The 16,595-nt window shown below is 38.3% G+C and overlaps 2 protein-coding genes across 4 annotated transcripts in view; both read left to right on the top strand.

Annotated features, from left to right (window-relative positions):
• LOC121890385 (fish-egg lectin-like) overlaps window positions 1-2,747 on the top strand; it is a 33,355-nt gene extending 30,608 nt beyond the window's left edge. For 2 of the 3 annotated variants that reach the window (XM_042402568.1, XM_042402569.1), the window contains 4 exons: window positions 55-291; window positions 383-600; window positions 697-824; window positions 2,296-2,747. In XM_042402568.1, the coding sequence (XP_042258502.1) occupies window positions 55-291; window positions 383-600; window positions 697-824; window positions 2,296-2,437 (725 nt within the window). In that variant the 3' untranslated portion in view covers window positions 2,438-2,747. The remainder of the gene's footprint in view (window positions 1-54; window positions 292-382; window positions 601-696; window positions 825-2,295) is intronic. The other variant, XM_042402570.1, reaches the window with a different exon arrangement.
• Window positions 2,748-10,855: 8,108 nt separating this feature from the next.
• Window positions 10,856-14,784, top strand: LOC121890387 (fish-egg lectin-like). The gene is made up of 5 exons (XM_042402581.1): window positions 10,856-12,402; window positions 12,538-12,774; window positions 12,866-13,086; window positions 13,184-13,311; window positions 14,190-14,784. The coding sequence occupies exons 1-5, from the start codon at window positions 12,348-12,350 to the stop codon at window positions 14,329-14,331; spliced, it is 783 nt and encodes a 260-aa protein (XP_042258515.1). The 5' UTR covers window positions 10,856-12,347; the 3' UTR covers window positions 14,332-14,784.
• The last annotated feature ends 1,811 nt before the right edge of the window (window positions 14,785-16,595 follow it).

Genomic DNA, 16,595 nt, shown 5'->3' on the forward strand with positions numbered 1-16,595 from the left:
CTTTAAATGGATATATAGTATCCACTCACATCACTGATGGTTTTCGCTTCACAGCCTGGACCTGCAGAGAGGCTCCGCAGCTGTCTCATGCTAGACAGATTGATGCTGGGCAGGGGAAAGTGGTCGCGAGAGACAGCAACAATTATGCGTATTTCCTGAGTGCATCATCTTGGTACAGGCTGGGCTCAACCAAACTCAAACATGTCTCAGTGGGACCTGCAGGAATTTGGGGAGTTGACACCTCAGACAAGGTGTACAAATACATAGCTGGCAACTTTGTTCAATCTTCTGGTAACTATTATCACAGACAGCCAGATTTTTACACATTCACATTTGCCTGCTGATTAAATTATCCATACCTCTGTGCTGAACTTGTCTTCAGGTCAACTGAAGCAGATTGATGCTGGAGGTGATGGCCAGGTTGTCGGAGTAAACTCTGGCTCACAGACCTACTGTCTGAGACGTACCTATGCTTCGGCCTTTAAGGGAGTGGGCACCACCAACTGGAATTCCCTATCAAGGACTATGAAGTACTACAGCTGCGGCCCAATGTTCGGATGCTGGGGAGTGGACACAAGTCATCGGGTTTACGTCACACAGGTTAGACACTGCAGCACCAGTGTAATCTCATATTCCTTTTAACCTTAACCCCATTCACTCATTGATCATGACAACAACTTATGCTTCTTACGACAGACCATCACACCAACCACCTGTGGCATCTCTAGCTGGTCATATGTGTCTGGGATATCTGCGAAAATGATTGAGGTGTCGACTGATGGAAGCGTCTTCGCACTGACTACAACCGGCCAAGTCTACCAAAGGTAAGCCTTTCATCTATGCAATCTGAGGGCATTCTTTATTGTGGAAAGCATCAACAACATTCTAGTTAGTACAATAAATATGGCAAGCGCAACAATAACACTACTACAAAGATCATCATAAGTCATCATAAAAAGAAATATTTAATTATTTGTGTCGACAATAAAAATAAGTAGAAGATGCATACATGTACAAACTGTTATTAACAAGCTATGCAACTGCCAGAAAAGATACTAAGAGAAAGAAGGCTACAATGCATTAAATTCAAGTAGTTTGGTTCACCAAATAACCTTTAAAGTCATGTAAAGCAATAATAAATATGTGTTCTGAGTTTGTCACACCACAGAAAAATGTCTAATTAACCACCCAGCCAAATCTGAATGATTAAAAAAAGTTACCAAGTATATAGGTTTCAAAATTGTGGAAAAATAAGCAGTATTCTGTGCTCTGAAACGCTGAGACTGTGTCCACTGAAGGTGCTGAGTTAACAACGGTATAAACCACTGTTTGATTGTCACATATCTTGTAGGTAAATGTGGACTTGTTTCGGTAAAATGTAACTTGAATGACCAGTTAACAAGCGATTCATCATCAGTCATCGTTATGTTAAATTATCATTTATTCGGTGTTTGGTGCACTTAACGTGACTCACTTCTCTGCTGAGAAGCAACTTCATTGTGGCCATTACCCTTGGAGCAATTGCGTCTCACACTGTGCTTTCTGGTGAAGTGCTGCCCTAAAAATGCTCTTCCTCTGGCCAGGGACCTCCCAGCTGCACAGCTGGTGCTCGAAGCTGAAGCCGCTGGTGGCGGCAGGTGTCGTGTTTATATAGTCGGGGGGGGGGGGGGGGGGGTCATGCTAGTCACCCCTCTACGTCATAGAGCCACCATTTCAGGCCCGCCCAAAAAATCCTGAACACAGAAATGGTGAAAAACAGTTTAACACTTTAACTCCACAATTCAGTACTACATAGTTCAGAGTCTTTTCACATTTTCAAGCAATTATTTTCTAACATCTATGATGTGTTTGAAAAGAAATCTCTCATTTTCCTTTACACAGACTTTACGCATAAATTTTAAAAGTTTGTGAGAGTACTGGCAACTTAATCCATGCATGAATTTCCAGCATGCATGCTTGCTAAATGAAAATTTAAAATAGAAATAATTACTCCTTAAGTAACATAATGCATCACAGGGTTTCAGTAAAGTTACATCAGCAGTGCTGCCCTTTTCAGCTACAATTACCCTCAAGAGGAATAAAAATCCCACTTGTACATGTAAGAACACAATCACCTGTGTTTGACTGAAGAATTTTAATAGTTTTAAAGTATGTGTTCTATACAAATCCTGTTTTAAAGATCAGTAATATCAAAGGTGGAGAGTCTTCATAACGCTCATTAAAAGCTTCTGCAGGAGGAAACAGTCGTTAAAGTTGATGGTTTCACAGATTTCTGTCCATCTCCTCTCTCAACAGAAACGGCATCTACAGTGGTCGTCGACTGGGCTCAAGTTGGAGCCGCATCCCTATGTGCTTGCACGTCAGCCACCTGAGCTACGACCTGGGCCAACTTTGGATTGTGAGCCAAGGTGGTATTATTTTGAGGTGCACACACTAATGTGTTGACTGTCCTTGATTCCTTAATACAATGAAAAATTCATCAGCATTTGAATTATGCCAATCTAAGGCTCTGATTCAATCTTTTTCTTGACAAAGTGAAAAATTGGTGTAAGGAAAATAAGTGATTCTTTAATGTAGTGTGATTCTCTCTCTAATGATTCAGAAATTATGCTCAAAACTCTAACTGAAACGTAAGGTCACTACCTTGAGGGTAATGGAGCATGTTGTTAACAATTCACACATGTAACATCTACCTGGTATACTTTCTGTTGTCTTCAAAATTATAATAAAAATAATATGCAAACTAATTTCTGGCTTGTTCTTAATTAATTTAATGATTTTGCTACTGTGTGTTCATATATTAAGAAAATGGACAGGAAAAATTGAGATGTAACAGTATGTATTGAGAATGGTTTTGAAGCTAGTTGACGCACAGAAAAACCTTCACCTCATAAAGTTACATGTTATGGCTGCAACTGACTTGTACATTTGACTGACCAGCACTGAAGCATTTTAACCCCCTTTGAGTCCTGCTGGTCATTATGAAGCTTTTTCTTTACATTTTTGGGCTCTTTTATATGTTTGCATATTTAAACGTATAAAACTGTGAAATGTTGTGAAATTTACAGTAAAACATCAGTCAATTTTCCATGAAGGGTAAAGTTGGGTTTGAGAGGAACACTTCTTTCTAGACTCTATTGCTGTGTGAGGTACCGCTATGCTGATGACTGATGCTCCTTCATAGGCTTGTGCAGCAAACATCAGACTCTTTGAATCAGTAACTTATCTCCTAAATGCAAGGAAACCAGAGGATACATTTCTGACACTTTTCATTCCAATAATGATTTCTTTGAGAGACCTTTTGAGAACAGCATACAATTATTTGATTTCTTGAAGAATCAGACAGGTAGGTTTAATGGGATGAAACACTGTTATATTGCAGGAATGGATCGAATTGTTTCAGATGTTTCATGCACTGAATGAAGTTCCCATGCTTTAGACTTCTATCTACAAAACTACTTACTGCTATAATGCTGCAAAAATATTCACATTTCTTTGTTAATTCACCAAACTGGCAGTTTGAAGTTGTTCAAAAACATCTGTGTTGGAGGGATTTTGTAACTTTTCCAACATATAATGGTGACCCTACACAAAGCACTTTTTTTTCGTGTTCTCTGACTGACTCCAGATTATTAATTGCATTGTTTTGCTTTGTCCTAAACAGTGACAGGAAAAGCAGAATACTGAATATTCAAACCACTAAAATGCATTATACCAATTCTTATTAAAGCCCTAAGTTGCTTAGAGGACGCTAGGGGAAGTGCACCTGTTTCACTTGGAGGGGGGGTGGGGGTTGCCTCTAAGGGCCGGAATCTTTCATTTCTCCCTGTTTGTTTATCTGTGGCATAGACAATTAGAACGCTTAGCTATATGATCATTTCCAGTAACAGTTTATTTATTTGGTCTCATTATTACTCATGGATTTATAGAGCATGGACACCAATACTGGGGTCTACATATTTATACTGAAGGGAAAAACTACTTTGATTACTAAAGGGGAATTCTTAACACTGATTTCACACATCAAAGTGTGTTTCCAGGTGTTGGGGAGCACTACTGCAGATGTGACAGAAGTAGAATAAAGCCTCCGGAGGGAGCTGTTTGAAATCTGGTAAATTTGCCTCAAGTGATGTCACTTGAGTCGGTGTCTGTTGGGGCTGAAGACTACAAGACTACAAGAAAAAAAAATTGACAGGGAAGAAGGATGGATGGAATAAAAAAGATATCTCTGGATCTCCTGCATCTATTTTGATCCTTCTTTTTTAAACAGTCTAACAATAAATTGGCGGAGTACTCTTTTAACATTATATCGCAATCTAAAGAGGAATTAGATTATATGGTTATCTAATTCAACCTTTAAATGAATTGTTCACTGCATGAGGTTCCATGCATCTTAGTTTGCATCTTCACATCTACTAGAATGAAAATCATCAGTTTCCTTTAAAGCTCTAACAAATAGCAGTAAGATGCATTTCTTCTTGAAAGTTAGTGACGTGGGGGAAAATAGTCCTCTCAAGGACCTCTAAGGCCCCTTCCAGATGCTGTTGTCCTGTACAATACATGAAGAATTCTTTTCAAAGGCCAAAACTTTCACGGATTTGGTGTGCAACACTGCCACCCCATGTCCAGTTGAGTAGCTGCACTCTCCCGGTCTGAGGGCTGCAGCTGCTCGCTCTCAGCGTGAACAGTCTGGCTGCCCCCTCCTCTCTCTAGGATCACTTTCTGACACTTAGCTTTTCCTGAATGTCAATATGCTGTTCTTAATAAAGTTCTGCTCAATACCAGGCAAGGCAATTTTATATCCATTAACCTTGAGGTGTGATCTTTTTTCACATCTTTTAATTTCTGTGTGCCACCTTTGTGGGGTGGGACTCCTGTCTTTATTTATATAATCTGGAAAAAAGCAACAAAAACACGTTTGTCTTGAAGGCACTTCTGGCTACTTTAAAAGTATTTTATCATTCAACAGATGGATTTCTGACCTATATGGAAGAGGATCCTGAAAACATCCCTAGAATAGTAAGTATAAAACCTCCTACTGTAAATTTGAATCTCCACCAAACACAGCCAGCTCCACCTGACATCCTGCCCACTGCCTCCTGTATAATGTCCAAATTATTCTTTCTCTTGTCTTGAGCATGCCTCTAGGCCCAAGATGCACCTGGGTTTTACATTCATGTTATAATATTACCTACAGGAAGACATCGCCTGAGGTCTGTTTTTATGAGACACAGATGTGGATTAAGGCTCACTCCAATCTATTTAGTATCACTCACAACCCACTTTTATAAATGTCTAAAACACTTTTAATTGTAGATTGATTGTCAATGCCTGATAAGAAACCAGTAAAGGTACATTTTCCCTTACCACAGAATCTATATTAACTGAATTTTGAGACAGACTATATATATAGAATATATATATATATAAACAAAACTGTAAGTCCCTAAAGGGATGTAATGATCATATGGAAAATAAGAAAATCCCTCACTCCTTCAGAAAACAAAATATACAAACGCCACATTTTTTGTTCAGGTCTCTGAAAAAACTCCTGGAAAACTGTATTGATTTTGAAAGTCCAAGTCGGAACAGATTATATTGTTTGTTAAATGTAACATCTCTACAGCTACACTTTTTTGAATATTGAATATTATAGGAGAATAAATAGATAACATACAGATGTAACAATCAGCCATTGCCTTCCAGGGATAAGCAAACAAATCAGAGGCTGCGGTCGAAAAGTCCCTCCTAATGTTTTTTCCTAACCACTTTTCCTTGACCTCGATGGAAAACGTCACGAGGTCAAGGAAAGATGTGAAGGAGAAGTCATAAGGACTTAAGAAAAGACAACCGCGGTGCTAGGAGAATCCGACTCCACTCACACTGGGCTACGTCATTATGCCACGGCGGATGTTACTGATGTGGGTCTGCCGTAGTGAAACTACAATTTTCTGAAAATGGACTACAAAAAGAGCATCTTAGATACTTCGCCCCGTGCGTTCTTACCGTGTTGTTTTATGCAGGGTATAGAAACGTGCACAACACGGTGAAAAATAACTTCATTACAATGGTCAGAATTGAATTTAAAAAAGGAATATAGGCTGTCAGTCACCAAACTGAAACGAAATTGTCACATTGAGAATGTTTGCTCACGCTCGCCCTCCTGAATCCCAATTATTGCATGAAAATAAATGTTAAATATCAAGATAGACATCACATGTTAGGCCCACAAATATACTACGGTACATATCATCATTCTGAAGTTTCAAACATGTTGAATTAAAAACATCATCTAACTTGAAAGACAGACTTCTGTGTTATGGTTAATATGCAGATTATTATCTGTTATTAGCCTATAATCCATAGAATAAACTTAAATAGCCTATTGACTTGTTTGTGCTTTAAACTTGTTCTGGTTGATACAGGCTGTGGGTCCGTGTTCCCTCCGTCCAAAGCTGAATTCAACTTGTTTGATAACAGGATAAACAAATATACAAAGTATTGTTGCCGCTTTTCGTGTGAAGAAAGCCGCTGTGCCTGGTGCGTAAATGCCCACAACGTCTCTCTTAATGGGAGTGATCCCTGTAAGTATTTAATAAACTCAAGTAAATATCTTTCAACGTTACAGTCGTTTTAGTGCAAAAGAAAGAAAAAGTGGAAAGCAGCGTAACATCATTGATTATTCTAATCTCCAGATGCGTCGACAGGACCGGTTAGGATCTAATATTAATTAATGTCAATTGACAATGTTTCCTGGTTGAGCTATAGTGGAATGATTATTAAATACCTGCAGTGATTGATTATCTATATATCTAATAGCAAGCATAGTCAATGACAGTGTTTTTGTAGAGATGCAGTAGGGGCAGATAATGTAGATATAACAATAAAAGTGAAAAACAAGTTGTTTCCCGGGATTTGGTTTAATTTCTATTCCAACGGCGATTTGAAGACGAAAACCGGAAAAGCACGTGAATTTCTGTTTTTTTAATTCATATGAAAAACGTATAATCCATTATATATTTGTTTATCCTGTTATCAAACAAGCTGAACACAGCTTTGGATTCACGGACCGCCTTGGGTGTGTAATGCGAGTTTAATCGCTTGAGTTTGTGAGTGGTGCAGCAATTGTGGGACGGAAATCATCTCATTTCCTTTGGTAAAGGATGTCCAGGTGTACCTTATGCTAAAGGAGATTAGAAAGGAAGCACTAAAAGCACCTCTTCTTAGTATTTGGAGAATTCGACCAGCTCTTATCATGGCTGTCACTTCCGGGTCATTTCACTCAGTTAGGAACCTTCCGAAGCAAAAAAGACTATTTGACTGCAGCCAGAGTCTCTGTAGGAAAAACTGCAAAGGTTTCCAGAGTCTCCACAATTTGTCCGATTTATGATTAACATCATGTCTCAGTTTCTCCAGTGGGAGAAGAGCCGTTATCTGTGGTATACACATGTTGCACATAGGAACATGCGAGGAAGGCCACTGCAGCAAAATGCATATTTTGGCCAGAAATAAAAGAATTTGGTGGCAGTTAGTTGAGTGCTGTAATTGTCAAAGCTATCTTCTGTAGGGCATGCAGATGAAAATTAGCTATAAGCTAACTCAGTACAGTAAATCAAATGGTAATATTTATGTTTTTCGAAAGGGAGGCCACAGATTTTACGTCTGCTAAAATCTGCTCCATAATTGCTAAACTAGTTAGCTCTCAAGTGCTAGCTTCATCATGCTAGTTCTAGCAGTACATGTGATATGGTCACCTGTTGAGCCAGCTTCTTCTAACTGGTATGTGAGCCAGTCAAAGAAAAAATAGGAAAGTCTTTGTCGTCCTGCTGTTTAGGCATCTTTGCAGTGGGATTTAACTGGCAATTTCAAGTTTGATCTGAGAAAGTTAGGAATTTGTTTAAAGCATGGAGCAGAGCAAAATCTTAAGTGGCCTTCTTGCTCCAGATCACGTGACCCTCCTCCCAAATTACACTTTTTAAAGAGGCATAGTCAAAGTTAATTTTTAAAAACATGAATGCATCACTCACTTTTTTAACATTAAAATTACAGTATGCACAAGTTGCAGTGGCAAACTTCATGAAGAAATTACTAAAAGAAATTCCAAAATGTAGGATGAGCTGGTTTGATCTGAAACTTCTGGGGCCAGATGCATAAAACTCTGTGTAGATTCATGACTACAACTGTGTATGCACAAAGCAAGAAATATGCATACGCATTCTTTTCATCAAATTTCTAAAGCTGTGCTATGCATGGTTCTGTTTTATACATCTCAGTCATTGTGAAACTGAGCTCACATTCATGAGCCTCATTTTCATTCCAACAATGAGCCATAAATGGATGAAGACACACCCTGAACCAGCTGTTTTCATATCAGCATGATGCCTGCTCCACCAGTCTGTACAAATGTCAGTGAAACAAACAGGAAATAAAAAGTGCAGTTTCACCGATTGCGTTGCACCGATGAGGTTCTCCAACAGCAGAACAGCTGTCATTATGCACGACCATTACACACAGCTGTGCGGCTCTTTATAGCGTCCATATCATTAATTCATCACATGGACTGTAAACCGTCATCAGCAGTGATATCTTAGAAATGTAATCAATGATTAGTTTGCAGCGCTCATATCTAAACCGGCTTTTCAAGGTGTGACACAACTAAAGATAAAATAAAAAGAATATTAACAGCAAAATAAAATGTTGACTCCTGTGTAAATTAAAATAATGATAATATTAACCACACAAAGTAATTAATCAGTTACCTTTAAGAAATGCACCTTTGATTGGCATTTTACAAATCTCTGTGTAAACACAAAAAACAATCACAGAATCAGTGCATCTGGTTATCAACATAAACAAACAATGTTTTACTAAAAGATTCAGTCTCTCACCTTATATTTCATCTCCACCTCATCATATCACCGTCAGATTAAGGGCATTGTTTCAGCAAAAACCAAGGTATGGCAATGTGACATGACTTCACAGAAATACTCAGTTCATAGCCGGGAATAGGTAAGTGGAGGGTGCTGGGATGCTGCAGCCCCTAGGTTGCAGCATCCCAGCACCCTTAGTAGCCCGACTGCTAAAAACTTGGGGGGAGTGTGCATGCATACAGGTAATTTCTTTACAATGGGAAGTCGCTTTTTTGGCTTCATGTGCCACTCAGCAACTTTCATAGGAATGAACAGGACCCCACCTCCAACACTGTATCCAGTTTTCCTTAATACATCCATGGGTTGCAGTCATTTGCTGCTGTAGGCCATATCAGTTGCTCCCACATAGAGGTGTCGGTAGGTGTATTATTGTTTGTAGGATAGCTGTTTCCTCTGCTTCACTATTTGTAATTAGTAGATTAAAAGATTGGTATTGATCCTCTCATCTAACTTTCAGCAAGGAAGAAAATAAGTGTACCATTTTAACAGACACAAAATAATTTTCATTAAAACAGATTATGCAATGGTCATTAACATTTATATGATCAAAATAGCCATTAACAAAAGCTTTTAATGGCGAATAAGTTTGACCTAATCTGTTTGTTACACACAATAGGTTTGGTATCACAGAGATAAAATGTGCAAGCCAGAATTGATTGCGCATGAACTCTGTATGATGCAAAAGGAAACAAGTCAAACAGTGCTCTCAGGGTTTGAAAGTTATTGGGTCATTGGCACATCTTTACAGCCAGATATGTTTTTATTTCGATGAACCTCCCAACCAACATGTAGTTAACACAAAGACATTCCCCTACAAAGTATGTAAAATATGCAAGTCACTTGACAGACGCTGTCAAACTGGTAATTATTTGAAATGAGCAGTACCAGTAAATACTGAAAACTTTCTCCAGGCTTCCCATAACTCCCTGCAGAACCAGTAGTACCTGTTATAAGACCCATAGCTATACTGTTTGAGTCAGATTGACTGATCATTGATTGATCAGCATTGACTTTTGCCAGTCTAAAGACTGTAGTTTTAACTATTGGATTCATCATAAAATGTTGAGAATAAATAATGAACAAATAATTATTTTGAGAGTTGGTAAAACCAGTAGATCTGTGAAACATAAAATAAATGACAACAACAAATGTGTATCTGTAGCGTTAAGCTAACTGCATGGCTCTGGGACTCCGATACCATGGGCTTCACACACCACACAGCGAAGGGTGGAGGTATCTGCTTTTACATGAATGATGGCTGGTATAATGACGTGACAGTGATTTCACAGCACTATTCTCCTGATATTAAATCCCCCCATGAGGTTGCATCCTTCACAGTAGTCGGTGCAGGCCCATGTGAAGGAGGCACAGCGCAAACTCACTGATCAGATACTTTGTGTGGAGCAGACAAACCCAGACTCCTTGGTTGTTGTCCTTGGCGACTTTAACAAAGGTAATGTTCCGACAGCCCAACCACAGGATGCCACACTGTTATGTACACAGCTTTATTATGTCCACAACTCCTGTCTTTAAGTGGGTACTCAATCAACGCCTCTGTCAGACAACCAACCAACAAACAATTACAAAATTCAGGCAACTCACTTATGAAGGTACACCTATGATGATACAACTCTGACAAAATGGTCTTGATACATTGACAAAGGTCCAGTCGATCCAATCCAGTAAAATATTTAGTTCAAAACACATTATTACATCAATAAATATCCACAAACAGCTGTTGCTTTATTTCAAATGATCCTACAGATGTCTTAATCTTCCCATGTATTTTTCATCATAACTCGCATTTACATGTAAACATTAGCCACATCTTGGTATCAAAATGTCGGCTGACGTTTCGACTGAAATCTCACTTGACCCAATAGGAGCTTCCATGTCCTGTCCACAGCCTCCAATAGCCAACGAGAGTCCACACTGAAACAGAGATCACATCAGTAGATGACATAGCTAATGATTCCAAAAATGACCATATGTAGTTTTAATGGATAATATGAAGTCACAACATGGAAATTATGTAAATATAAATAGTTTGCTGTGTGTTCCTTTCTATATGGACTGCTTTTCCACCATAGCACTGGTTTTGACTCTTTTATATGCACAAAGTTAAGTTTCAACAGGGGAACAAGCGCTATAATGTGTTTATGCTTCAGTTACTCTGAAGCAGGGGTTATATGGTGTCTCTAAATGGTCTTTTTTTGGAAGACATTTATAAATACCCTCAGAAAAAAAATATTGTAAAATATTGATTTCTGTGGTATTGTCATTAAATTTTAACTTGGATTAAGGCTCCATGCTGTGGTCCCATTGTGTTTTCCAGATAGTAAGTCCCAGCTATAGGTCATCTACAGACATCTGTTTGCAAAAAAATTTATAGGCGGAAATAAAAACTTTGTGCTACAGTGTGTTCAAACTTCTGCTACTCAATGCCAATAACACTTGCAGTGATTCTGACTGTTGGGGAGTGTTACCTTTCAAAAGTGACCAAAACCATGCATGTACTCCTAATGGTTCAAGAACAGCTTTCAACTTACTTTTGGTGTGCCTTGGATAGGCATTTTAGGCTAATTTCACAGGAATTTAAAGGAATATTAAGGGGTTAAAGGGTTAGTATGGATTTTGTGAAGTGAGGTTGTATGAGGTAGTTTTCCATTGTTTCCATTTGGGTCAGAAAGTGCTGTTGGGGCAGTGAGACAGTGCAACAGTAAGTATTAAATGCCATAATTGATACATTATTTGTGTAATCAGTGATGAGATAAAGAACTGACTTTTGTTCATAATTCACTGGCACAGAAATTTGATGTTTTTTTCAGTTGCAGAAAAGAGTCTAAGATGTTTTTTCCTTCAATCATCTTGTGATTGTTCGGGAATAATAACATTCCATCAGAAATACATGAAAAGGTTTATGAATGATGCACCTGTCATGTGTCATATCATAACACACAGAGATGCAACATTGACACAAACAGAGATTTGTCGTCATATTGTATTACCAGTCAGTCAGTAACACCATACGAACACAGTGTACAGATGCTCACTGAAGAAATAAGGAATTACCCCATGTTTTATAAGAAACTTTAGATGAGTTTCTGGCATGTATTGTGGTTTCATTGTTATTGGACATAACACAAACACATCACCTGTGCTGTTTGTCTTTTGTCATGTGTTATTGTTCATAATTACATCAGTACTTTCCAGGCAGGTACTCAAAATTTCCTCATAACTTCTCTGAAGTGCCTGCAGAACCAGTATGACTGTAATTAAGCATGTGGTACAGACCAGTGGATCTAGACTATATAAGCCAGACAAACCTGATGGGATGTAGGACAGCAGCTCCACAGAGAGACAGAGGTACATCCAGAGGTGCACTGCAGGGTACAGATTCTCAAACACAGAGACATCATGAAAGCTGTTGCAGTCTTCTTGCTTGTGCTGTGTTACCTGGCCGTCAGTCATGGTAGGTCCAGTTGTTTACAACATTTTTAAATCCTAATGTTATTTGTTGTAGCCATTAAAGGTGAAATAAGTGTATTTTTTTTCTTAAAGGGATGTTATGTATCCACTCACATCACTGATGGTTTTCTCTTTACAGCCTGGACCTGCAGGGAGGCTCCACGGCTGTCTAATGTTAGACAGATTGATGCTGGGCAGGGGAAAGTGGTTGCCAGCACCAGCAGCAATTATGCGTATTTCCTGATTGGATCATATTGGTACAGAATGGGCTCAGCTAGACTCAAGCATGTCTCAGTGGGACCTGCAGGAATGTGGGGAGTTGACTCCTCAAACAGGGTCCACAAATACGTAGCTGGCAACTTTGTTCAATCTTCTGGTAACTATTATCACAGTCAGCCAGATTTTTACACCTTCACATTTGCCCGCTGATTAAATTATCCGTACCTCTGTGTTGAACTTGTCTTCAGGTCTGTCTATGCAGCAGGTGGATGCTGGAGGTGATGGCCAAGTTGTCGGAGTAACCCCTAGCTCCCACAGCACCTACTGTCTGAGAAGTAGCTCAGCTTCGACCTACAAGGCGGGCTCCCTCAGCTGGAGTTCCCTGTCAAGGACTATGAAGTACTACAGCTGCGGTCCACTGTACGGATGCTGGGGAGTGGACTCAAGTCATCGGGTTTACGTCACACAGGTTAGACATTGCAGTGCCAGTGTAATCTCATATTCCTTTTTAACTTTAACCCCATTCACTCATTGATCATGACGACAACTTGTGCTTCATACGACAGAGAATCACACCAACCAGCTGTAGTACCTCTAGCTGGACATCTGTGTCAGGGATATCTGCGAAAATGATTGAGGTGGGAACTGACGGAAGCGTCTTTGCAGTGACTACAACCGGCCAAGTCTACCAAAGGTAAGCCTTTCATCTATGCAATCTAAGGGCATTTTTATTGTGTGCATGGGAACAATGTGGTTGAAACCACATTAAAGCATCGACAACTTTCTAGTGAGTACAATAAATACAGCAAGAGCAACAATAACACTATTACAAAAGTCATCATAAAAGGTTGCACAGGTGACACAAGACAAAAACTGTAAATAATGCATTAAAGGAGTAAAACATATTACACAGTGGAGGTAAAAAAAAAAACCTTATTAAGACATCTAATCCAAAAAGAAATAAAATAAAAAACAATTATGAAACATGTTAGCGAAACATAGTGAAGAAAAAGAAATTATTTAATGATTTGTGATGACAATAAAAATAAGCAGAAGATGCATACATATACCAGTTGTTATTAACAAGCATTGCATACAACTGCCAGGAAAGATGCTAAGAGAATGAAGGCCACAATACATTAAATTCAAGTAGTTTGGCTCATCAAATAACCTTTTACGCATAAATTAAAGGTTTGTGAAGACTGGCAACTTAATCCATTCATGAATTTCCAGCATGCATGCTTACTAAATGAAAAATTAAAATAGAAATAATTACTCCTTAAGTAACATAATGCATCACTGGGTTTCAGTAAAGTTACATCAGCAGTTTTCAGCGACAATTACTTTTAAGAGGAATAAAAGTCCCACTTGTACATGTAAGAACACAATCACCTGTGTTTGACTGAAGAATTTTAATAGTTTTAAAGTATGTGTTCTATACAAATCCTGTTGTAAGATAAGTAATATCAAAGGTGGAGAGTCTTCATAACGCTCATTAAAAGCTTCTGCAGGAGGAAACAGTCGTTTAAGTTGATGGTTTCACAGATCTCTGTCCATCTCCTCTCTCAACAGAAACGGCATCTCCAGTAGTCGTCCATACGGCTCAAGTTGGAGCCGCATCCCTATGTGCATGGCCATGAACCACCTGAGCTACGACCTGGGCCAACTTTGGGTTGTGACCAGTGGTGGTCTTCTTTTGCAGTGCTCACACTAATGTGTTGACTGTCCTTGATTCCTTAATACAATGAAAAAAATGATCAGCATTTGAATTATGCCAATCTAAGGCTCTGATTCAATCTTTTTCTTGACAAAGTGAAAAATTGGTGTAGGGAAAATAAGTGATTCTTTAATGTAGTGTGATTCTCTCTCTAATGATTCAGAAATTATGCTCAAAACTCTAACTGAAACGTAAGGTCACTACCTTGAGGGTAATGGAGCATGTTGTTAACAATTCACACATGTAACATCTACCTGGTATACTTTCTGCTGTCTTCAAAATTATAATAAAAATAATCAGCAAACTAATTTCTGGCTTTTTCTTGATGAATTTAATGATTTTGCTACTGTGTGTTCATATATTAAGAAAATGGACAGGAAAAATTGAGATGTAACAGTATGTATTGAGAATGGTTTTGAAGCTAGTTGACGCACAGAAAAACCTTCATCTCATAAAGTTACAACTGCAGCTGCAACTGACTTGTACATTTGACTGACCAGCACTGAAGCATTTTAACCCCCTTTGAGTCCTGCTGGTCATTATAAAGCTTTTCCTTTAATTGTTTGCTGTGTTATTCATATTTAAAGATATCCTCCAGACAGGCATCAAGACATATAAAAATACTCTGCTTGGAACAATAATGTTTGTCTAATATGTTTTTCCACAAAAAAGTATTATTACGACTTTTAAATCCTTAAAATGGCATCTACACCTTCTCCCTCCCCTCAAAGATCAGATTTTTAATGAGCACAGAGAAACGTTCCACTTTCAGCAGATAAATGTGAAAACAGCCTTCTAGTGTAAAAATCTGCACATACATCATTCTGCACAATGACGCTCCAACATCCAACTGTAAAAACAAGAAGAAAAACATATTTTTGAGGGAAATACTGTGAAGTTAACAGTCAATCAGTGAATTTGTCCTTGAAGGGTAAAGTTGAGTTTGATGTTAGTTTCTTAGAGTCGAAAACTTCTTTCTAGACTCTGTTGCTGTGTCTGCATAGCTGTGGTTTAGTGCAGGTTCAGCTAAACTAGAATTTGCAGGGGATTAAAATACAGCTCTGTGTTCAGTTGAACCTGAAAAAGGTTATGATGAACTGCAGCTAAATTGCAAATTGATAAGAATTGTGATTAAGTGACCTTATAAAGTTGCACAGCAGTGACTCAGAAGATGGTAATACATAAAATTGGTCTCAGATTTCTGATTGTACAGTTCAGTCAACCATTTTACTAACTGCTGAGAAAGAAAGAATTAAGAAATAACATTATAGGACTATAAATTGTGTGTTTTGTCAGTTTTGTCCGATGTTCCTCATTAGTGTTCCTGTGTCTCCTGTGTTCTTGCTTATAAGCGTTCTGAGGGCTGCTGCTGCTCCCAGCCTGAACAGAGCTTTTTCTTCTATCCGGGCTGACAGCCTTCTCACCTCCTTCTGCCTGATAAGAAACTAATGAAGGTATATTTCCCATACCAAAGAATCTATACTAATTGAATTTTGAGACAGATTGTATATAAATATTACAACAAAACTTTAAGTCCCTAAAGGGATTTACTGATCTCATAGATAAAAGAAAGGAACAAAAGATATACAAAAGCCATATTTTGTCCAGGTCTCCAAAAACTCCTGGAAATCGATTCTTAAAATCAGAGTTAGAATCGATTGTATCCAGATTCTCCCACATGCTCCATAAAGGTGAATTTACACTTTTAACATCTATACAATTGCACTTTTTTAAGTGGCATAGTTAAAGTTAATTTTTAAAAACATGAATGTATTACAACCTGAAAATAAGATGAGCAGCATAACATATGAAATGTGGATTAAATATGTACTTGACACATTGAAACAAATGTAATCTACTTCCTTCGGCACACCTTTTCAAGTCCTGATGTAGAACTATTAAAGGAATAGTTTAGCATTTTGGGAAATATGCTTATTTGCTATCTCTCCGAGTATGAGATAAGAAGATAAACATGTCTGTGCACTATGTATGGAGAGATGGGTTGTGATTAGCCTAGCTTAGCATAAAGACTGGAGGCAGATGGAAACAGCCAGCCTGGCTCTGTCCATGTTTTTAAAAATCTGACTAATAACTAATAACACAAAGAGATGTAAAAAATACTATATATGGTTGTGTTGCAGACTATTGATGTTTTAGTGTGCTATTTATTAAATTATATTAATATGGCTACACAGTGTCCTGATTTCTCTTCTGTGTTGTCATTGATCCCCCTGAAACAAGTGAAAGTCTGTGACAGTAAA

Source organism: Thunnus maccoyii, chromosome 23, assembly GCF_910596095.1.
Source record: "Thunnus maccoyii chromosome 23, fThuMac1.1, whole genome shotgun sequence".
Lineage (NCBI taxonomy): Eukaryota > Metazoa > Chordata > Actinopteri > Scombriformes > Scombridae > Thunnus > Thunnus maccoyii.

Coding starts and splice junctions, on each gene's coding strand:
- LOC121890387 (XM_042402581.1), top strand. CDS start 12,348: ATGAAAGCTGTTGCAGTCTTCTTGCTTGTGCTGTGTTACCTGGCCGTC. Junction 13,087..13,183: donor ATCGGGTTTACGTCACACAG/GTTAGACATTGC, acceptor TTCATACGACAG/AGAATCACACCAACCAGCTG. Junction 13,312..14,189: donor ACCGGCCAAGTCTACCAAAG/GTAAGCCTTTCA, acceptor CTCTCTCAACAG/AAACGGCATCTCCAGTAGTC.